Source organism: Lepisma saccharinum, chromosome 25 (assembly GCF_977018435.1).
Source record: "Lepisma saccharinum chromosome 25, izLepSacc3.1, whole genome shotgun sequence".
Classification (NCBI taxonomy): Eukaryota; Metazoa; Arthropoda; class Insecta; order Zygentoma; family Lepismatidae; genus Lepisma; species Lepisma saccharinum.
This window is the reverse complement of record NC_139253.1, coordinates 2,601,209-2,625,594: the sequence shown is the minus strand read 5'-3', so window position 1 is coordinate 2,625,594 and position 24,386 is coordinate 2,601,209. Positions and strand designations below refer to the sequence as shown.

Below are 24,386 nucleotides of genomic sequence, written 5' to 3'. Positions count from 1 at the left end.
TCCTTTCAGAAGCAAGGAATATTGCCCAACTAATTAATCCAACTGTTACTCTGGTACTGGTACTCTATGGTTGTGCTGTACGTTCTATAAGTTTAAGTGTATGTTTGAATCTCGTTCGGTAGAATATGTCAGAATTGAGGAAAAATCAACGTTTTAAAAATACAATATAGAATATACCATAAGAAGAGCGCAGATCCACTATTCATTCTCAACACGTCAAATATAACTTCAACAACTTCTTATGTAATGCACTATTACCGGCCACTTTTCTATAGCCAGATTATCTTCCACTTTTAGCACCGCCATTGTGACAAAGACTCACCGAAGAAGCAGATAACTGCAAGGGGGAACAATCTGTTACGCAAGACAAGAGCAGACAACGCTGTGGGCACCAATACGACCTTCAAACCATTGAGAGAGGGAGGGAGAGAGAGAGAGAACCAGTCCAGGAACACGTACTGGCTCACGTGGTATCCCTTCCTTCATAATCAAACACTATATTGAAGATAGCCTTCACATTGTAGCAGTTCCTGTCTGGCGTTGCGGTTCTCCGTTGTTGTGTCGTCAACGTGGACCATGAGGGGTGTCGTGTTGCTGTTGTTTGTTGCTTTTGTGGGATCGGTGTACCCTGAGGATGCGCCAGTCGTCACCGTGGCCCAAGGCGAATTGAGAGGAAAAGTGCTCAAGTCGTTTGGAGGAAGGGACTTCTTGGCGTACCAGGGAATCCCTTACGCAAAACCACCAATAGGAGAGCTCCGATTCAGGGTGAGTTGCAATCAAGGGTTGGATAATGGCTTCCTTTCACTAGAGGTTCGATTTGATTTAATTTTTTTTATTTAGCGTCGCTTTTCTTCCACTTTTGGCTAGTCGCGACGATGAGGATGAGTGATTACATGGAATACATTGATGAAGGGACACTCACATAGAATACCCATGCGCAGACCGAGATTCGAAACCGGGACCCCTGGCGTCGTAGCACTCCGTCACGGAGGTTGAGGAAACGTCATTGAAAAAAAAATGTAATCAAGGGCAAGCTCACACACTCCATCGCTTCATCTCGCTTCTGCCTAGTCGGCTCTCAGTGTTACCATTTGAGATACGAGGAATTTTATGCAACAAATAGGCCAAGTGTTACTCTGGTACTGGCACTCTGTGGTTATACTGTACGTTTTATAAATCCAAGCAGTGGCTTGTCCAGGATTTTCGAAAGGGAGGGGTTATGTACACTTTTTTCTGGCAGTCAGTCCTCATTTTACCATCTTTTTCTACTTTGACGTTCCTTTTTTGAGGAATGCTAGGCCAAAGGGTGGGGTTATAACCCCTACCAACCTCCCCTTGGGCACGCCACTGAATCCAAGTATGTGTTTGAATCTTATTGGGTGCGAATAGGTCAGAACTAAAATAAAATCAACGTTTCTAAAGACAAGTCTAAGAAGATAGCAGATCCATTATTCTTTGTCAACACAACCTCGTTACTTTTATACGCCAGTTTATCTTCCACTTAGTATCACAAAAATTATGGTTAAGGCTGGCTGGAAACAGTAGATAACAAGTCGTCATCGTAAAAGTGGTAAACTGACGTAATATGAGCACACTTGGCACTCGTGGCACCACCTCGACCCTCAAACCATTCAGACAGAGAGCCAAAGGTTCATGTGGTACACTCTCCAACATGATAACGCTACGACGCTATGGGTCTCGGGTTTGAATCTCGACCTGGTCGTGAGTGTTCTTTGTGAGTGTCCCTTCATCAATTTCAACATATCATCACCCATCCCCATCTTCGCTATTAGCGAAAAGTGGCAGAAAACCAAAGTACAAATCAAACAGCAATCAGGGGCTGGACCTTAGCTTCCTTTCGTGGTCAGACGCAAGCAGAAATGCGTAAAATTAATACCCACCGCGTAAAGTAGGGCGTATTTGTTTGTTTATTTATGCTCTTAGTTTGCTATTTTACTTTCTAGGTTCTGGTTTGTAGACTCGTCAGGGCGTACTCTGGATCACCAACACTGGCGTCAACTTGTACGGGGGCCCAAGCCCACCCGACAGTTTGTCGTATTTATTATTATTTTATTGTTATTGCGATTCGTAGTGGATTTCTTATTGAAATCTGTAAATAACAGATGGAGTAGTTGGTCAGAGCACCGGATTTTAATTAAAATCATAGGTCTGTCGTATGTTCGAATCCCACCACAAGCAAAAGAAATTTCACCTGAAGACGAGAGAAGAGGTGGTCTCTTGAAACGTAGTGTTAGAATAAGTGTAGTTTAAAGTACTAGACAATGGATAATGTCTAACTAATGTTGCATGCTAGCGAAGTTAATGTAAACAAAACCAAGTGACTTCTGACAAATAGTTCCTTTCCTATGCGTTAGTTCTGGTGTTTTTTTACGCATGAATACATTGCTTCACTTAATAGTGGAAAAATTAACTTCTTTACACAATAATTTTGTCCAAGGTGCAGTTCGATCCAAAGGCGTCACTTGGAGGGAGCAAGGGAGCCAGTTTCCTACCCAAATTTTCAGCTTTATTACTTTTGTTAATCCTGAGACCTGAAGAGCTAAATTATAGAGAGTAATATTTGTGATTTCGCAAAAGTAACCGCCATGTAGCAAATAATCCTGGATGTTATTTCAATGGGATGGAAAACTTCAAGAGTCTGACTTCAAAAGTTAAGCTCAAAGTTTGTTTTTGCCACCCGATCTTAATCCCCAAGCTACGCCCATGGTTCGATCGACATTATTATATCATTTTTAGGAAGAATTTTCCATTAATTCGTGTAATTAGACTTTAATTCTTCTCAGTGAAAGTGAAAACATCTATATAAACAGGGCTCGAAATGGAGATTTTCAAGAAACGGAACGCTTTACTTTCGTTAATCTGGTGTTGTATTTTTTGTCTGATTACTACAGGATCGAGATAACGACTAGGTAAATGACGTGCCGTTTTGAAATTAGTAATAGTTAATATTAAATATTTACATAAAAATCAAATAATGAAAAACAACATTGAACAAGAGGCTTCTGGAATTTTCTTGTTTTTAAATTTTAAACAGAAGGAAATCGTTCATTGTAGTTGGCTCGCACAAAAGGGGAAAATTTGTTATTGAAATGTACCTTTCACCCCTACCAACAAACTTGATTTCAAAAATCTCTCCACAAAAAAAATTTCGAGGGGGATAGTTTTTATTATAACAAAATATGTGAAATTAGTTTTGACTTAATAGGCTCTTACGACTAAAAAATAGCAACTGTAAAATGCATGTATTCCTATCTGAAATTGCCTGAAACTGTTTTTAAACGTAAAAACCTACATTTTCTGGCCAAGGAACAAAATAAGGCATTTTAGGGCAAATCCTCAGCCTTATGACATATATTGTTGCATAAAATTATAAAACGTATCTTCAAAGGTTGGCACCACTGTGTATGGCTTTACAATTCTTTGCTGGCACTGTATTTCTACGCGCAAGATTTCTACAAAGCTTCTACTCTTACAGAGAATAGGATTTCTCATCCACGTGTATTTGTTTATTTTTCCTTCGTTCTTTCAGCGAACAGAGAATAGATCAACGAAGTCCTACCACGGCTACAGGTGGCGCCTCTGGAAACTTTAATTGCTTCTTCAACATGGCAAGAATCCGTAAAAAAATATTTTAAGAGGAAGGAACTATTTGGATTCCACGTTCTAATCTCTTACTGTGTAGGAACCCAGAGAAACTCCACGTGGCAGGCCTTGACACTCAAATAGCCTTGCACCATAAAGTTTCATTTTAATTTTACTGCCTAGTTTTACAAGTATTTTCACACGAACCGAACATGGCAATTTTATGCAACGTTCGATGGTACTTCCTTTCAGCCCACAGTTGTTTCCAAAGGATTCCACTCCCGACGTGTGAGCTATGGCCTACCAGAGCGACCCCAGACTGGAACTCTGGTCAGACATGGTATGAGAACCAGAGGGACGTAACCAGTGATGTGCCGTAGACTATAAGTTTACGTCTACATGCTTTGTCTACGCGTAATCTACACGAAGATTACATTAGCTTATAGTTTACATAGTCTACCGTAGACAATGTAAACAACAGGGAGGAAATAATTCCCATCTGTTCCAAAGATAAAGTACTGTTGTCTTCAAAACATGTCGATAATCTGGGCCTATAACCAACTTAAGACCATCTGACGTAATCAAAGTTATGGAATTCTCACTAACGAGGGGAAAAGGATCTACCGAAAGAAAAACAAATGACAGCCATAGTGAAAACTGACATTATTTTTTACACTGACAAAAGCGAAGGCTAAAAATACTTTTTTGTAAAATATATCTTGTCATTCTACGGACATCGCATTTTTTTGGGATATGTCGCGACAAGTTTATTTTGCAGTTCAGTTAATACCTAGTGAATTGGTTGAACGTAAATAAATACTTAAAACACATGTTTCTGGGGGCCTCCCCGATGGCGCAGCGGTAGCGTCATTGCCTTGTAATCGAGGGATCCCGGGTTCGAACCCGGTGGAGGCACATAGTGGTTCGGATCCCACTTTAAACTGTATGCCCAGTCCCGATTAGCCTTACTGCGCATAAAGTGGACTTAAAACACCAAATCAATCAATCAATCACTTGTTTCTGGACAGTGGAATAATTCACGCTCTCTATGTCCACCTGCTGATGCTGGTTGCTGCTTCTAGAACGATGCGCGTGCCTTGCACGGACAACGCCGAGCGCCATGTTGTCTACGTTGATTACGTAGATTACATAGTCTACATTGTCTACACGTAGAATGTAGACAATCGTTGTTTAGGCGTAGACGCACATCACTGGACGTAACTCCAATTTATCAAATTTTCAGGAGAGAGAAAATAATGTATTCCTAGGAATATGTCTGACTCTTAAAGAGAGTGAGAGGTGGAGACACCTTACTGCTAAGGATTAGATGCGACTCCAAATAGAGCTCTTCACAAAACTGAAAACCCATTTTTGGAGTTACGTTCCTCTGGTTCTCATACGACGATAATGAGGATGACTAACTTTTGTCCATGAATTTAAGAGAGATTTCCAACTTTAGGCATTGAATGTACGGAAGATTTAGTCGAGACAATTTTTGCGCATTTTTAGCGGCGCGACATCACTCCATCAAATGTTCATGGAATCGATAATATTTAATAAAATAATTAATTTATATTTTATGTAATGTACAGATCACGACACATAGAAGAAAAGGTCTAAATATAGGCCGTCCTTTTTATGTTGTCATTTTCGGAGGAAAAAATTAATATATCAAGCACCTGCCTTTAAAATGCATTTCTATGAAATATATACTTAAATGTAATAGAATGCTAAAGTATAGAAGGTCTCCAATTTTTTAAAAAAAGAGTAATTTCCAAAAAATGGTAAAATGGTGTAGAATAAAATTGTGGTCTAAATATGGTGGCAATATCACAAAAAAACAATTAAAGTTTTAATAAACAGTCATTTATCGCTAAGACATAAAATTCATATTTATGAATAATCTGTTGTTTTGAAAATCGAAATTAAGAAAAAACATCCAAATATATGTTGAAAATGTGATCTCAACATTACACCTCATGTCATAGCCCATATTTAGACCATCATGCTATTTTTTTTCTTCAATTTATTTTCGCTCTCTTTAGTACATACTTCACAAACAAATCATGTCATTATAAAAGCCCATATTTGTTTTATGTACCGCTAATATCATAACCTATACAAAGCAGATGAGAATTCAGAAAACGCTGAGTTAAAACATACCTGCGAAACTAACCACCACTTTCTCTTGCGAATTGGCGCCGCAACCTTTGTCCTTGACAGATTACCAGTTCCAATAGCCTCTGCCAGGCTGCAGCACCCGGGAGGGCCGATAACTCCAAAACTCATATTTAAACCTTCGCCCATATTTAGACCTTCTTCTCTAATAAAAGTTTCCAAATTTGCATGTTTCTTAGAAGCGGCGGTGATTGGGTTCCAGAACTGGTGGGGTAAGGACAGTTTACTTTCCCTTGGTAGATAAGGTTTACAGTGCGGGGGCAAAAGTGGCAAAAATGTGGGGGGCAGCTGCCCCCTAATTGCTACCACTGTTTCTTAGTCTTAATCCACAGGCAGAACCAAGCATCTAGCATCAACCAACTACTGCAAGATATGTCGTAAGCTAAATGTTCATGATCTTTTCCACTTTGAAGTTTTGTATGTCTCGCCGAACTCGTGTTACATCGAAATGAATTTAAATTTCGCGATCTTCATTGTTAATAAAAATAAAGAATAGAATGTCAATACGGGAGCCGGGAGGATCCATAAAATTTAGACCTAATACGGGAGATTGCGGGAAATACGGGAGAGTTGATCACAGTTTCTCCAGCTCATCATTCATCCTCATCATCGAGATTTATTCATAAGGTAGAAATGGCAACGTAAAATAACCAGCTTAGAAACGGAAATTAGAAAAAAAATGAAGTTGCAGAAGTCGAGTATAACGTCGCACGGGAACGAGATTTCCGCCCCCACGAACAGACAAAGGCCAACAGAAAGAGCTTCGTGAGTAATTTGCTTCTTTCATGATTACATCATGTACCAATTATTCACTACGTAACTTAAGATTAATTATAGCTGTGTGTCTAAATAGTAGTTGTGCAACTTTGCCACCTAGGCAGCAGCTCAACGGCCGCAATTCCTCCTCGAAATGAAGAAAACAACAGAAATTGTGGACGCCATGCAGCATTTTGAAAGCTAATATACCTAGAGCGTGCATATTATTGTTAAAAATTTACCGTATACCTGGTTTCTTTCCTTACGTGAGGGGTGACTTATTCTTCAATACGGCCTTGTGTTAGTGTCAGTTAGTGCTTTGGGGTCCATCCCACGAAAATTTAAGAACAGCGTTTCAAACTGTAAGCAAAATATACTGAAAAAAACTATTTGTCATCAAAGTAATATTTCCAGTAACACACAGAAACATTTGCCGGGACCATGTGGACGTGTTTGGGACGGCAGTGACCCCCGGGTACCCCCTTAACTACGCTCCTGCCTATTTGTATAAAATAAAAAATAAAGGAGATGTGCCTGATAATCATTCATGGTGGGTCAAGTAGAAGAGTCTCAATGTATAATAATAATAATAATAATAGAAATGGCAATAAGAATAAGTTTGTAAGAATTATTATTTCTTATGTTAAGTTTTATATCAGCAGGTTGACTCCCCCCGTTACAAATATTTCTGGTGACGCCGATGGAAGAGACAGATCGAGAACCCGACAGACCTCTAAAAATCGAGATGAGACGAGATGTGCATCTCAAACTATAGTTCTCGTTCGATATTTTAGTATTTATATTTATAATATTTGTCAAATCATGCCGCAACAGCGCGAACTTCTGCCACCCGCTTAATTTCATGGCCATATATTTAGGTGGAATTGTAGCTCAATATTTATAATTATTTTGCTTCTCGTAATTGCAAGATTTATTCGCTAGTGGCAGTGGACATCTTATTAAATCTATTGAAGAGAATATATTTTTGAAATATGGTAAAAATATAACTATACTACGTCGCAGGAGTCTTTGGAGCAAGCGAATGAAAACAAGTCCTCTGCACGCAAGTACTGACTCGAGAAGACTGAAACTGTGAAAGAGCAAGTGAGTGCATGGAGGGGAAAACACGGCTGCAGCTACCAGCCGTTTTCAGCAGCGTGCACTGCTTTGCTGCTGCCACTCGCTTTCTCACGTTCTCTACTGTTATGCACTGCGTTGTACCACATACTACTGGGACGAAATATATCTGACACAACTTGCACATAAAATGACAGAAATTGTTCATAGGGGAATCTCGCACCAGGCCTCTACATATAAGGACCAGTCAATAGTTACCTGCACTTTATCTGTAATTTTCTTTTTTTTGCACCTAAGAAGAACAGATAGCAACGATCCGTTTTTATGGTCTGATAGTGGACCAGGGGCCAAAATCCACGGAACTTTCATCACAATATGAGGGGAATAATGTGCAGATGATGTGCCACTTCATCGATAGTCAGTCGCCAGTTTGTCAGAATCATGTAGTGGCGTCTCGTCCCTTGGGGCTTCCGGGGCTTAGCCCCTAAAGAAAAACGGACGTATTCACGTAATTATCTATCACCATAACGCATAACTATCACACAGTCTTTTAAAAGGCGATTTTTACCCACCTAAATTCACCGTCTGTTGCAATGGATACGACAGCGCTCCTAGCGGCATTGATGTCAATTATCGTTTTCCGGGGCACGTCGCAAAGGAAGGCGTGGCCTACACGCACCTACGCTACAGTGAAGGTCACATGCTAGCAGAGAGAGGAGGGGAGAGTGCAATGGATTTGAGTGCTGATTCGGGGCTAATTCCGTTGCGTCGCTTTCGATCTCGCGTGTTGTTCTGTAGTGTTTTGGTGGCTTTCATTCCCTATGTTTGAGTGAGTTTGGCAGGGTTGATGTTCGAACACAAATTGATGAAGGACATAGGCTGTCAATTACAAGACACAATGAATTTGTCCGGAAAAATAGGCATATATTAAATAGAATTATCGATTGCTTAAAATTCTGTGGTCGACATGAACTTGCTCTACGAGGACATAATGAAAGGGAACAATCTTTAAACGGAGGCATCTTCCCAGATTTATTATCCCTTCATAGAAGAGGGAAAACTAAAGAGGGAACTTCGTGTTCTTTATTGTAGTGAAGAGTTGAAAAACATAAACTCTGTCAGTAGATTGCATTCATTTTTTATTTAAAATTATTTAGAGGATACCTTTTCAGAAACAGTAAAAATGACAAACATAGTTTTAATAACTCCAGTGGCAACAGCTGAATCTGAACGATGTTTCAACACATTGAAGCGTATTAAAACCTGCTTAAGAAATGCAATGGGACAAGACAGACCAAATGCCTTGGCACTTGCTTACAATAGAGATAGAATACCTTTCAAACATAGAGGGCTTCAACGAAAAAGTAATAACAAAATTTGCTGAGCAGAAGAACAGGAGTCAACGTTCATAGAAAGGTATGTTTAACAACAATACCTGTTTCTTTTGTAATCATGTGGATTATCATTATATTTTAAATTCTTTAAAAAAAATAAGTCCAGTTTTGTAGTTTAGAAGAAGATAAATACCCGTTTTTTTTGTAATTCATGTAATTTGTCATTACATTTTAAATTCGTTCAAAAAAGTAAGTCCAGTTTTGTAGTCTAGAAGAAAAAAATACCTATTTTTTGTAATTCATGTGAATTGTCATTATATTTTAAATTCTTTAAAAAATAAGCCCCGGCCAAATTTGAGGCCACGAGACGCCACTGGAATCATGGTATGGCAATGGCGACTCCTGGATTTTCTTGGGTGTAGGAAGTTATGGTAAACAGACCGAGGAAAGTTTTCGAATATGCGTTCAATTACACAATCGCACGTATCGCTTGTATGTGTACCTTGAGCCATTGCATTTATAATGAATGTTAGCTGGAGGCCCTCCCTACCTGTCATGTGTTGATTGAGGACAACCTTGCCAATACCAACCTCCTGATAAGAGAAAAGTGCTGTTTCATCTTTTAAATTACGCTAAATGTGATAAAATTATGCTAGTCTATTATTATTATTATACAATATTATTATCATTATCATTTTCTGATACTGTAGTAGTTTTAAGGTTAATTTATGCAGCTATTTTCGAGCGGTGAACTGCGTTGTTGATTGCTTATTATAGTTAAGCAAGATTAGGAATTTCGACCATTCATTCAAATAGGTTCAGTAAAGTGCTTGAAAAAAGTTGAAGCATATTTGACGACTGATAATTTCGTCCCCTAACTTTCTACCGATTTCCTTTTATAAAACGTTCCTCACTTGTTAACGAAAAGATGAAAACAAGATGATGGACCAGGGCCTGTAAAAGCTTGTCTCTTGGTCGGCATACTTCCTTTAGTTTGAAACAAGTCCGCTGGATAAGTACAATGAAGATCTGGAGATTTTTTTTTCAATGTATGTGTCCTGAAAATATCTTCATTAGAATTCAATTTCTCTGTTTCCCATTATGCCAAACACAGAGTGCTAGGTGCCAACGAAGTTCAAATTTTGCTAGGTTTAGAACTATTATATTAGGGTTGGCATCACTTATTGAGTCTCGTATAACTGGGCAAGCCCCCCCTTCCTTTCACTGCCCCTCACCCATCTGGCTGTAGTATGAGGAGACACCTTCCTCAGCGGCAGGCAAAGACAGATGGGGTCGTCTTTTGGCAAGATTGACTCTTGACAGTTGAGTAGCGAACCTACCACTCATAATTTTATAACGTGCATTAAACTCTTAAAAAGTACAGAACTGTAAATAAGTATAAATAAACTGTAGGAAGTTCCTCATTCCCTACATGGAGGAATCGCCTCTGTGATATGGACTTGCTCTATGTTGTCAGCAGAGGATGTGAGTGTCCTGCTCTTCCTTTGTGCTTAAAAATTGTCGGACAGTTTCTGAACTTCTCAACCCATTCGAACACACTTTGTCGTGGGATACACTTTCTTCATAGTGTGGGGAATTAGCCTTCGGTGCTTTTAGCCCTTGGTATACCTTCAGACCACAAAAGACTGATGACTGGTCAAGGTGCTTCTTTGGTTCAAAGGAAGAGTGACTCGTCCATGTTTACCCTCCAAGAACATGGAATGAAAATGAGTGACGAAGGTCACAAATGGACTAAAGAAACATTAAATGCACAGTCTATTGACATGTACAAGCAGGAAAGAGTATGGCCAGCCTAAAGATAAATACACCAAAAGTGTGGATAATTATTGACTGAACCTAACCTATAAATCCGGGCCTGGATGGGGGTAATATGCACTCATATTAAATAACACATTTTCTTTTGCAGGCTACATCGCGCTACGATGCCAGGAGTCCTGGGTTCGAATCCCGGCCTGGGCATGGATGTTTGTGTCAATTCATCAATTTAATCACATCATCACTCATGTCCATCTTCGCAAATTAGCCAAAAGTAGAACAAAAGCGAAGTAAAATAAAACAATTCATTCAATCAATCTATCTTTTGCAGGCTCCTGCACCTTCTAAACCTTGGGATGGAATAAAAGATGCAACCGAAGAAGGTCCAGTTTGCCCTCAGTGGAATATGCTGAAGAATGTGTATGAAGGCGAAGAAGATTGTCTGTTTATGAATGTATATAAACCAAAAGTAAGTAAAATCATGTTTTTATGGGAGGTAGTTGTTTATAGTTTTGTGCAGAAGGCTACATATTATACAGTTCCTGTTCTTCTATTAGTGGGTATAACTTACGACGTACATACATACACAAATATTACACAATATAGTTTAAAAAATCATGTGGGATTCTAATAAACACAGATTGTTTTTTGTTATGTGGGCCTTGAAATTTTCTGTTCTACACACAGGATCTGGATTGCGCAATTCCTGCTCCCAAACCTAGTCTATCTCAAAGGTGATACAGTGGTGGCAATTGGATGGCAAAACTGGGGGGAGGCAAGGGAAGTTTACCTTCACTTGGTAGACAGGGCTTAACATTAAGATACTATAGTGTGGGGCAAAAAGTGGCAAAATTTGTGGCAGGGGAAACTGCCCCCTTCCTCCTTTTTTTCTTCTGTGCTTACTTGATCGTGTTCATTGTTTTCTAGAACCCAGGTGTGCAATCTCCCCTGGATGTTATGGTGTGGATTCACGGAGGAGGATTTGCAATGGGCACAGGAAACACCAACATGCAGGGACCAGACTACTTAATGGACAAAGACATTGTGTTTGTCTCGTTTAATTACCGACTTGGAGCCCTTGGTATGGAACAGTAACTATGATATTTCATGTATTATGACAATATGTGACAACTTATTACATGATCAACTCAAAAATTGTAATATTGGCTATTTTATATGAACTTTTTATGTCTCGAGATTAATCATGAGAGGACAGTGAATTGATGAATCAGATGAAGAAAATGGAGAATTTATGATTCTTGGTTTCATATTGCAATACGTTCAGCATTCTGCCATGATCAACTAGTAAAACCAGTGTTCGAAGTGAGGGATGATGGTACCAGGTATCAGAGTATAGGGGAAGTTTAATCTAGATTTTTATTATTAATAATGTTGTTATTATTATTATTTCAGTGAATAAGACATATCAATGTATTTTTGTTAGAGAATAACATGTAGCACTTTGCCTTCTGATTTGATTGATTGATTTGGTTTATTCAACTTCACTTTTCTGCCACTTTTGGCTAATCACGAGGATGAGGATGAAGAACACCCATGCCCAGGCAGGGATTTGAACCTGGGATCCCTGGCATCGTAGCATGCTGCACTAACCACTCTGAGGTTGCGTTGACCCTTCTGACAGAAGGTTAAAGGATGACCTTATTTATAGACAGTGTAAGCAATTACAGTGTTAGGATAGTATTTGTATGTGACTTTCCTTCTTTTGATACTGCATCATCCCCCTTTCTGATTTATATCTTTTAGGCTTTGTAGGGCATGCTCTGCAAATAATATTCTGATAATTTGCAAGATGTTACTGAAAATCTTTCCCACTGGAAATTTTTCATATACTACACTGCCTATGAAGATATTGAATTATTTCACAAATAAGTATTCCGAAATTAATGATTTTATTATGGCATTAACAAGTAATGTGCTTTATGTTGAATTTTTTCTCTTCTTTTTTAGGTTTCTTAAGTACTGAAGATGAAGTCCTGCCTGGTAACAATGGGCTGAAGGATCAGACGTTGGCTCTGAAATGGGTGAAGGAAAACATAGCAGCATTTGGGGGAAATCCCGACAGCATAACAATATTTGGAGAAAGTGCTGGAGGGGCTAGTGTGCACTTCCATATTCTATCACCTTTGTCCAAAGGTTTGTGTTGAATTGTTTTATACATGCAATATTATATCCATGATCATCTATAATGTAAGAATTCAGCAAAAAAATCTTGGCTTGATTGTTAACGATACATTGGACTGGACAGATCACATCAATGCACAATGTAAAAAAGGATATTTTATTCTGAGAAACCTACAGTTTCCTAGATCAACTACCTGCAGAATGTAAACTTAGACTAGTTCAATCTTTAATTTTTCCACTATTTGAATATTGTGAAACTGTGTATGGGTGCAAACGTGTGAAAAAACTCAGTAGGAAAATTCAAATTGCACAAAATGCATGCATCAGCTATACATTTAGCCTGGATAAGTGCGATCACTTCCTTCCCATCTTATACAGACATAATATTTTAACAATGGCCAACAGGAGGCTACTGCACTATCTATCTTTTATTCATGATCTGCAAACTGAATGTAAACCTGCATACTTATTTGAAAAATTATGTAATCGCAACACAATTCACAGACACGGGACACGTCGTCACAACGAATTTGACATTCCCCACCATTCGACTACGCTATATACCTCATCTTTTCTATATCTGTCCCAAAAGCATGGAATGCACTACCAACAAATGTTAAATCCATAAAACCCAATAAGAGTTCCAAAATTAAATTGAAAGAAATGCTTCTACAGGAACAGCAGCGGAACAGTGGCACATACTACAAGTAAACTGGCACTCGACAAATGACAAAACACTCATATTCTATAACTGTAACTATTGGAATTTTATTAATATCTTCAAATTATTATTATTATTATTTACTTAAAGGCAACCTTATGTTAACATTCACATTTATTTTATCTTATGGCTAATATTACTGTAATGAGAATATTCATAATTGTACATAATGTGAAATTCTTTATTTCTCTTTAGTGTAATCAAGCTTTCCATTTGCATTCATATATTATTATATTATATTATATTATACATACTTATATTTTCTTATATAGCTCATGACAAGGGTTAGATGGTAGAGCAACATATGGTTGAACCTCGCCTGCTAAATAAAGGAATTATTATTATTATTATTTTATTTTGAAGAAAATTTATTGAACAGAAGCATTTCTCTCTTATGCTTATTTGTATTTTTGTGTATTTTTCTTATTTATGTTGCTCTTCTACTATTCAGGTGAAATCAGATAAGGAAGATAAATTATGATTGGATGTAATTAATAAAGATAAACATGGTGGCAAGACCATGTTTTGTTTTTCAGCAATTATGGATATATCCTTCTTTGACATCATGAATAGTTGATCATCCTAGACTAGTTTGCTAATGAACTTTAAATGCTTTTTTATTAAGTGGATGAATAATCTTCCATTTTTATCAAAATTTTTTAACAGGTCTTTTCCATCGAGCTATCTCTCAAAGTGGTACGACACTGTGTTCTTGGGGTATTGCACCTGAAGCACGTTCCATTGCATTTAAACTTGGTGATGTCCTCAACTGCAAAGCTGAGAATTCCAAAGACCTTGTGGATTGCCTTCGCAAACATGACCCTAAATTATTTACTGTATCTGTACCAGCATTAAAGGTATGCTAATTCATTAGTCGATTCACTGACTGACTTCACGATTTCACAAACTATAAAAGCTCTAAACTTCTCACCTGTCATATGCACACTCCTGTTCAGATAAAATAGCACATACTTGAACTGTTCAACCTTCTAAAATGGGCCACTTTATGTGAACAGGAGTGTACCAAAACAATAACGCTAGCTGAAGAAGTGCTTGGCAATATTATACTATATTCAATTTTGTGCAGTACTTCCTTTCAGAGCTAATTTTGTCGGCAATCTCTATGTCACTGCACTCAAAAGGAAAATCATTTATGAGGCTTCATTCTCTACTGGTAAAACATATTTTTATAAAAATAGCTTTCGAAGCAATTCCACAAAATTGAATCACTAAAATTTTGCAGGAAATTAAATTTTCGGAATGGATTTTTTAAAAAAACTTGCTGGGATTAGTGAAAAACATGCAGCACTTTATGAAAAACAAATTCACAAGTTTCCATATAAAATACGTATGGATTGGTTAAAAGAATAGCAGATAATCAAGCATTTAAGCAATGCAATGTTGGAACGCACAAAGAAACTAAGGTCACCAAGATTTACTTATATCTTATAATAGAAAAAGTAGAGTTCATTACTTAATAAGGAAGCAAAATAGAAAAAAAATGCTTCTTAATTTTATGTTATTTAACTTCTGTTTTTTCCCGATTATCAGAAATTATGCAAAGAGACAAATTGCTTTTCATTGTAATTTTTTTGGTAATGATGCATGATTTTCAATGATATCATTAGAGTGAGATTCATATCTTGTTTTGCTGATGCTGTGAAAATAGTGAAGTTGCAGAGAGCATCAAGTTATTGACTCTCAATCTCACCACCAAAGGTTCCAGCTTAGAGCTATAGTCTGGGTATGAACATTCCTATTTGAGTGTTCCTTTAACAATTTTATCTTATCATAGCAATGAGCCTGAGGTTCACAAGGGATGCAAAGAATTAAAAAAAAATACACTCTAAATGAGAAGGTGGTAGAAGGATATATTTATAATTTAAAACCGTGATCTAAGAAACATAAATTTTGCTAGCTGGGATGTAAATCTCTAGTTTCCCTTCACCTTGAACACTGTTTACAGCAAGAAAATAAAAGGTCATATTTTGAAGAAATTTGAACTGCAATGGCTTGATTTATTCAGAAGAGTTTTAGCTTGAACCAGCTTTAATTTTTATGACTTTCAAGGTTCTGCTAATATTACTAACTGATAAACAAAAGTAAGACACAAGTAAGAACAACAACCCATAACATAAGTATTTCTTGTTAAAAAAAAAGGGTACTACTTTACTATACCGGAGACACCTATCAATGATTTATTTCGCAATTTTTTACATTGCTAACGTACTATTCTGCATTGCGGAACATTTCTTTAGGTCAAATAATGAATTTCTAACGAAAATAATGTCTATTTCTTGTTCCTTATTTCCAACAAACCATCCACGGGTAGCCCCAAAAACCATTGACGTTAGCTCAAAAATTCACGATAGCCCCACGAACCATCACGGGGACGAGGTATGCCTACTAGGTTAGGTTAGGCCTGTAAGGTTAGGTTCCATTAGCACTCCTTTTGTTTAATTTAGCATATACGGACAATACGAGAGCGTATTGTATTGTGCTCCGGTATAGTAAAGTGTTACCAAAAAAAGCACACAAAATAAATAAACAGCATGATATAATTAAGAAATTTATACCTGATATTCATTCATGTGGAGTTAAGTTTGTGTATTTTTTTAGGAATGGGGCTCAGATTTCTACTTTCCGTTTGTGGCTGTAGTGGAAAAGGCTTCCCATGGTGATGAGCCTGTGTTCCTGTCTGAGCATCCATTGGAAATCCTGCAGAAGGGGAAGTTTAATAAAGTGCCCTGGGTTACTGGAGTCACTTCCCATGAAGGAATGTTGACTGCTGCTAGTGAGTGTTTGCATGTACTCAAGGACAAATTGCAAGTCAATTTCTAATATTACATTTATAGGAATGAGACTCATTAATGCATTCTTTAATCATATCAGTGAATATACAAATAGCAGTATTTGCAAGATTGTCAATAATTTTACCAATCTTAAATTTCTTACTTACTCCATTGCATTCCCACCTTGAGAGCCAAGCACATTGACACCAACTCTGACTCTTGCCAGTGAAGTTTGCAGGTTGAGGTCTGGCTTGGAAATTAGTATCTTTTGTGAGTGTCTCTTCATTACTTTAATCTAATCATTATTTCTACATGTGGCTACAATTAGCCTAAAGGGGTAGAAAAGAGACTTAAAACCAAGAATAAAAATACAATTGTCAGTTTTTATTATGTTTAAGGGTCTTTCGCTTGCAACCAACCTCTGATTTTCTCTCATAACTTTCAAACTAATGGGCACAATTCAGTGAAATTCGATACGGATATACCTTGGTGCGTAAGAAGTGTGATGATCTTATAGTTGAAAATGATTGCCACTAACATCAAGTCATGTCTGGACACGCCTCTGAATGTTCAGAAGGTATTCGTCAACATTTCAGGAGTTAGTCTCAGTTTCGCCCTGAATTTTTCCTTGCAATGAGTAGAGAGTAGCATGTCCTTCCTAGTCCTTCTATAACCATTATCTTCCTACACCATGATATATACTCCATGAATGATACCAAAGCAGGCACATTCATTGTTAAAACTTCTCAGGCAGTGATATAAGCAAGATCAGATCAAGACAGGCTTCTCATCTCTTGAGAGCTACCTTGAACCTCATCAACCATATCTGAAACAATTCATTAGTTACTTCTGGCAATAGAAAACCTGCTAGCCATGTTTCTGATATTAAGATTCATATATACTGTAATTCAGTGACATCACGTGCGGTTTGCATACAACTGTTCACAATAATGTTGTTGTACTGAATACAGATTTGAAGACTAAAATTGGTAAATGCTGTAAGTGCCACAATAATTCAAACACCGTTTTCCATGTTAAACTGTGAAATGTGCCATGCTTTATAATGTGGTAAACGTGAAATGTGGCTGGTAGCCCTCTAAGTAGTTCAAAGGGCATGTAAAGAGGTCACTAGTGTGCACTTTCTTACAGGCTGATGTGCTGAACGATGCGATTTCCCAACATTTTTCGCTTTTGGCACTTACAACGTTAACCACTTTTAGTCCTCATTTATTCCTCTCCCTTGTAACTTCATCTTCAATTGAAGAAGTGAGAATAACAGTTCAATTTATTTTCAACAATTTTCCCCCAAATCATGCTATACTTGAAGTAATACAAGAAGGACCTAGGGGAAATTTTCCCTCTCCCCCTTAAAATCCGACAGGTTTAGTGAATTCTCACTAAAGTTTGCAACTATGTAGCACAGACATTTTCGAGTTCCCCTAGACTTGCCTTGTATATGCTGCACTCTGGTGACGAATATAAGAAGTATTTCCACTTGCATCAGTGTTTACACAGCGAAGTGAACATCTTCGGGGTATAGTGACCAACAGCCCCTTAGCTGTCAGTTCTATGCAACATGCACAGCAATTGTGTTCAACGCCCTCTGTGGAACACTGTGGGAGTCAGTGTTACCAACCATCTAGAGAAGTTATCAGATGTGAAAGTAGTAGTGTCAGAGTAAATTGTGTGCATATACTCATACATCAAACATAGTATTTTTTGAATAAATATACATATATGTGTGTGCATTTAATATGTACGTAATTTAAGACATATACATGAGTGTTCATGTGCTCATGTGAACATTGTCAGGCAACTCGCCTGCTGTAATTACTGATAGAAGTCCTGCATAGCCGAATGTTTATAACTCTGGACTTTGGTTTGAGCAGTCCTGAGTTAAACTCGTGAGAGCTATTTGATTTCTATATTTGAATATTGTTGTTATTTAATACAAGAGGACCAAATATTTACATTATATATGATGAATGCTAATAACTATATTGGCAGAAAAGTGCAAGAATGCAATATTGTTATTTCTTTTATTAGTGATGTTAGGTATGTTAGTGGGAGTTGGAGCTCATGTTGACCAATAACCACGAGGACAATTTGAGACTCAGAAGCAATGACATGTGTTATTCAACAATACACTGCTTGGCAGGTCCTGGCAATCGAAAAGTCTTTTGTGCAATGGAGTTTAGTTATAGTTAAGTTTTTATATAATTACTTGTAAAATGAAAGTTGAAAGTTTATAAATGTTGTACAGAAAGTTGACATTAATTACAGTGTTCCTTACTAATCCACAACTGGTTCAGGATGTTAATAATAAGTTTGAGACTGTTGTGCCCATCTATCAAGCGTATGAAAGAAATACAGAGAAATCAAAGGAAATATCACGGAAAATAAGAAACTTTTATTTTGGAGAGAAGGAAATATCAGCAGAATCTATCAATGAATTTATTCAAGTAAGTATGCCAAGTTATATGTTCCGCTAACAGTCATTTCCTAGTTCTAACCACTACACTACCACACAAATTCCAGAATCGTATTCTATTTTATGCTCCATTTAATTTGCTAATTCTTTTTATTTCTTGAAAAGGAGTAGCCATATTTAATTGAAATCTATACTGGCAGCCGGTCATTGGGTTTGGAAATAACTACCGAGGCTGCCTCCTTCTTTTTCTCTATTTGCATGGTATTGTTGTATTGCTCCACAATATTTTCTGGGATTCAATGTCTTTGTATTTCTTTCATTAAGCGCATTTAAATTGAATTACTGCCTGTGTATTGTGCACCGGGACTACCTACAGCATGGTGGCTTACACTCTCTCAAGGAACATGAGAACTGGGTAGAGCGTAACCTACTATGTACCATCTGGGAGGGAATTGCCTCCACAGTCATACCCTGAAAACTGAGAAGTGACATTTTCCAATCTGTTTTAATTATTTTTAAAAATTTGAAAAAAAAAAGTTCAAATTGTTCCCACCAACAAGGGAGGTCATCTAAGTGTCCCCCTTGGCACCTGCCAAGTTTCATGGAAATCAGAGGGGGACTCAGGGTTCAGATCTCCATTTCAATTTATCCTCATCTTGATATTTGAGGGGGGGTTTTGCCCCCTAAAACAGTTTTTTTTAGCTGAAACAAAAAAGCATGTATTTCTTCCTTTGGGCCCCTCTATACACCTGCACGTTTCATGGAAATTGGAGGGGGTCACTTAGATGACCTCCCTTGTAAGATCCAAAAACAGAAATGAGTTCTGTCATGGATGGATAAAGGTGAAACAGAGCCATGTCGACTCAGTGGCTCAGCATGTCAAATTGTCAAATTATGATTTTTACACCAAGATACCCATGTTAAAATTCAGAACTGGCTATGTGCGTGCTTTCGGGTATCTCTTCATCACTTTCATTTAATAACCACTCATTCACATCCTTACATGTATTATTTACTTATTTAAAATAATTTTGGCAATCATAAGAAATAATTAAATAATTATCTTTCTTTTCAATACATAAATAAAGATTAAAATGTTGATGGGAGAGAGAGGGAATTAGAATTTTTCCAGCATTATCCAGGCATGGAACAGCACTGGGTTCCACAAGCCCAATGCATGAAATGGAAAATGTTAGCTAGGAGATGTTTGATTGAGCCTAGCTAGAGCTTAGCTGAGGGGATGCTTCCATGTTTTAACATGGTGTCAGTGAGCCAGCTGGGGGATGTTTTGCAAAAAGTTTTCTAGCGGAGGGGATGCCATATCTCCATATCCCTACTCACTTCGACCACTGACCTAGCCTCTAATAAATGGGTGCATAGGAATGAGTTATTTTAATGAACTGAATGCACGAGGAGTCTATTGAATTGAATTACATGAATGGCAATAATCTTTATGTTGATACACTCTGATCTGTAATGGACCATCTGTGAAAAAAAACTCCCTCATATGTCTAATAACAACATAAGAACAAATTTGGTTTCTGTATTTGTTCTTCCAATTAACTTATTCTTTCTTCTTGTTTTGTTTTTCGTAGATGGATTCTGATAGCTTTTTTGTTGCTCCTGCAACAGCTGCAGCAAAACTTCATTTAGCCAATGGATCTCCTGTGTATTTCTATGTACTTACTGCACAAGGACAATATAGTTTTGGAAAGATTTTCCTGGGTGCAGCCTGTCCAAGTGGTAAAGTATTGTTTTTTTCAGTTTCATTATATTTATTTTCTTCATGTAAATCAAAGTCAACGACCTGTTGATTTTGAAAATCTCAATTTTAAAGCATGTTCCATCATAATTTCTCAGATTATAATAAAAATTAAATGTGTAACTTAATATAATAACAGCACATCCAGCATCGAATTCCTCATTTTTTAAGTGTAAAAACAGTTGACTCTCTGAATTGCAAAGGACACAACTAGTGAAGTGCTGCCATCTACATTTAGCTTTGCCTGATCAGCTCCATTAAACAGTTAATTTTAACTTAAAATTAACTCTGTTTAACATGCCAGAGGTATCAATCAGATATTTATTCACCATTAACCATTTTGTGAGATCAAAATGATGGCCTCTATTGGAGATAAAACCTAGGAACAACAAATATATTTAAATGATCAGAAAAATCTAGATTTTAATTCCTCAGTTTGATAGAATTAATTTCTGACAAGGTTTAGAAATATTGTCAACCTGTATATTAATCATGCACAAAATTTCCAGAAATAATGGATTTATACTTGAAAGTTTATTGATGTACTAATGGATTAATAACATATCTCTACTTCTCAGGTGTATCACATGGGGATGATCTTCTGTACATGTTCCCTGTTGGTGATATAAGCACACAGCTTAAACTTACTGATCCAGAGGTGTTGACTAAAGACAGGTTGATCACAATGTGGACAAATTTTGCCAGCACAGGGTGAGTTGGTTTCACATTATTTTCAATAAAATTGCAACTGTAGAAGCTCATAATTTTTATCAATATCTCTGGTTTATGGATGTACAAGTATTTGCGATCTTGAGATATTAATGTTCCAATGCTAGATTGCTAGCAATGAGTTTGTAAGTAAGTTGTACATGATGTAAGCAACTTCAAGTAAATAGGAGAGAAATTATTTTCTTTCTTACATGTGAAGATGTACCCATGTATGCATAGGTAGAACTAGCAATTTATTTTCAGGAGGTCCAAGTTGATCTTACGTACAAATTATTTATGTATAAATAAATTGTTTAGTTTAGGCGGCAGTCACTTTTAATATACATATGCATAAATAGCACAGAACTCGCACATACATGAATGGTTAGTCTTCTTGATTGATTGACTTTTGGTTAATCATGAAGGTTAGTGCTCCCCAAAATTTCTGTCTTGATCATGAGGACAAAAAGAAGTAATGAACAATGGTCTCGAAAGCCATAAAACAGAACGATTGGATTCTACATCAGTGGCGTGCCCAAGTGAGCGTTGGTGATGGTCATAATTTCTATAAAAAAGAATGTCAAAAGCAATAAAAGTTGGCAAAATGACATCTGACTAACAGAAAAGTACACGTACCCCCCTCCCTTTGAAAATCCTGGGTAAGCCACTGTTCTACATGTTGACCACACTAAAAGTTGCTTGGCAATTCTTGGACTTAAGGGCTATTGTGTCACATACATAGGTTAGTTAGGTTAGTTTAGACTTTGTTAGTATAAATTCAGGATACTCCAGTGGAGAAGTGTCACTTTTTAAGTTACTAAAGAGGAAACATAATGAGTTTTAGTTTTTGTTTCAAGACCTCTTTATGCACAGATAGGTTAATCGGGACTGGACCTACAGTTTAAAATATGATCTGAACCACTTTGTGCCTCCACCGGGTATCAAACCTGGGACCCCATGATTGAAAGGCAACGGCATTACCACAACACCATCGGGGAGGCCCAATTAAGTGTAATAACACAAGTACATTGTAATTAGAGGGTACATAATATTCTTCTGTTTGGTAAAATATTATATATTGTTAAGCAACTAGTTTGGAAGAGATAGGTGCTTGAGGAATTGCTGGAAGAAGAATGAAGTTTCGTGTCCAAAACTGCCAGATGTCACCGCTCACAATTCTTCTTGACACACGTCACAGGGTAGCAAATCAGTAACTGTGCTATTCTCAATCTTCTTGGGTTCCATCTCATGGTGGACAGCCAATCTACTCTGATGAGAACTGATGAATGAACACAAAAATATCCAGAGCATGCAAATGAAATCAGAGCAAACTCCAGTAATTAATAAGGGTTTGAGTGCCATTATATGAGACAACTTCTTTGGTTACAAAACTTACACCAAGTTAAATAGTGGGGCAATGTATGATACAGTCAATGCCAATTAGTGGTAAACATTCATTCACATATCCAGATATTGTCTGTTCAGTAGTATGATGGAGCAGGTTCGGTGAGGCATCTGCGTTTGTGGTTGAGATGATTAGCCTAATGGTGTAATCGACAAACCTTGCCCAATTCGACTCTTTCCTGAAAGACGCATTTGTTGATCTTCCAGAAATCCAACCCCTGAAAAGACTGAGCTTCTTCCTGTGAAATGGGAGAGGGCAACCAAAGATGAATTGCGGTATCTGGATATAGGGCAGGAGCTGGAGATGAAGGATGATCCTCATACTCCAGGAGTGTTTCTGTGGGAATCCATCAGGAATTACTTCTCCAGTGGCACTTCCAGAGATGAACTGTAACGAAGAATGTACTGTGTGTGTACATATTTTAAAATTAACAAATTATATCAGAGAAAATGCGAGCAAATGAACTTTACTTTGGAAAATGTTTGGTGCCCTTTCAGTTCAGACTGATTCTAGGACATGCCAATGTATGAAAAAGTGTGTAGTGGTTTAATTTTGTACTTTGCTGTTTGGCACACTTGAAGTTTTGGAAAAAGAACATGCTCATGTCACTTATATGTTGATTAAATACTACTCAAATAGAGAAAATATTGTAACATATAGTAAAAGAGTGTTATTGAAATTGCTCCATGTACTGTGAAAATAACATGATGGATGTTTACTTTATACTTTGGTAAATAGAGCTTCATTTGAATGATTATAATGGAACATTATTGTTTTTGTATGATTATAATGGAACATTATTGTTTTTGTATTGTTTTTACTATTTTTACAGTGATTGTTGTATATTTTTAGTTAGAATAACATTATTCATTAATTTTCATATTGCTGATGCTGTGAAGAAAATTGCAAAACTTGGTGTCTAGATTAAATGTAACTTTTTCTGTACATGATTGACCAACATTGTGGTAACTCAGTCTTTTTTTGTTACAGTAAAGGCAGTTTTAATTTAATTTGACATCACCTTAGTTCAAGTCATGTTGAAAATTGTGTAAAATAAACTATTTTGTTTTACATGTTCAGCAGCTTTAAAACTTTAATTTCATACCCCGATGAATAATCATTGAATATGTCAATGTGCATTTGAGAAGTGGTTAATATTCAAATTACAGTAACATGTGAACAGTATGTTAGGAATGACCTCCACTTCTTTGGTTTTAATTCGATTTTTTTGTTATTTAGCATCATTTTTGCTGAAAATTTTAGCTAATGATGAGGATGAGTGATGATATGATGGAATTGACAAAGGGACACTCACAAAGAATACCCATGTCCGAGCCAGGATTCGACCATTTCGTCCCTCCGCTACAATTGAAGCACAGACAGTGATGGCACCAGAGAAAAAAGAGTGATGAGAAAGAGAAAGTGTTAATATTTTTTAGGGACACATACATTTAGTAGATGCCTAAAGAACACACAAAATTGCATGTTTGGGCTAAAAGAGCAGTTATTCATTTGGCTTTATTGTTTGCTGAGGGACGGTATGGTTTGCTTGGCCATTCTCTCTCTGGTGGAACCACTAACTACAGGTCCGAAATCTACCTGGCCATATGCGAAAGTCATTTACAACCAGGGGCGGCTCAAGATAAAATGTTCACCCGGGCGAGGTGGATTTTAGGCATCACCCGTACAACCATTCACAGC

At 37.2% G+C, this 24,386-nt stretch overlaps 1 protein-coding gene across 1 annotated transcript; it reads left to right on the top strand.

Moving 5' to 3' along the window:
• Positions 1 to 484: 484 nt before the first annotated feature.
• On the top strand, positions 485 to 23,748 carry LOC145978929 (carboxylic ester hydrolase-like). The gene is made up of 10 exons (XM_083111917.1): positions 485 to 765; positions 11,056 to 11,193; positions 11,652 to 11,805; positions 12,693 to 12,878; positions 14,254 to 14,444; positions 16,207 to 16,381; positions 18,663 to 18,841; positions 20,406 to 20,553; positions 21,151 to 21,283; positions 22,892 to 23,748. The coding sequence occupies exons 1-10, from the start codon at positions 577 to 579 to the stop codon at positions 23,076 to 23,078; spliced, it is 1,680 nt and encodes a 559-aa protein (XP_082968043.1). The 5' UTR covers positions 485 to 576; the 3' UTR covers positions 23,079 to 23,748.
• Positions 23,749 to 24,386: the final 638 nt, after the last annotated feature.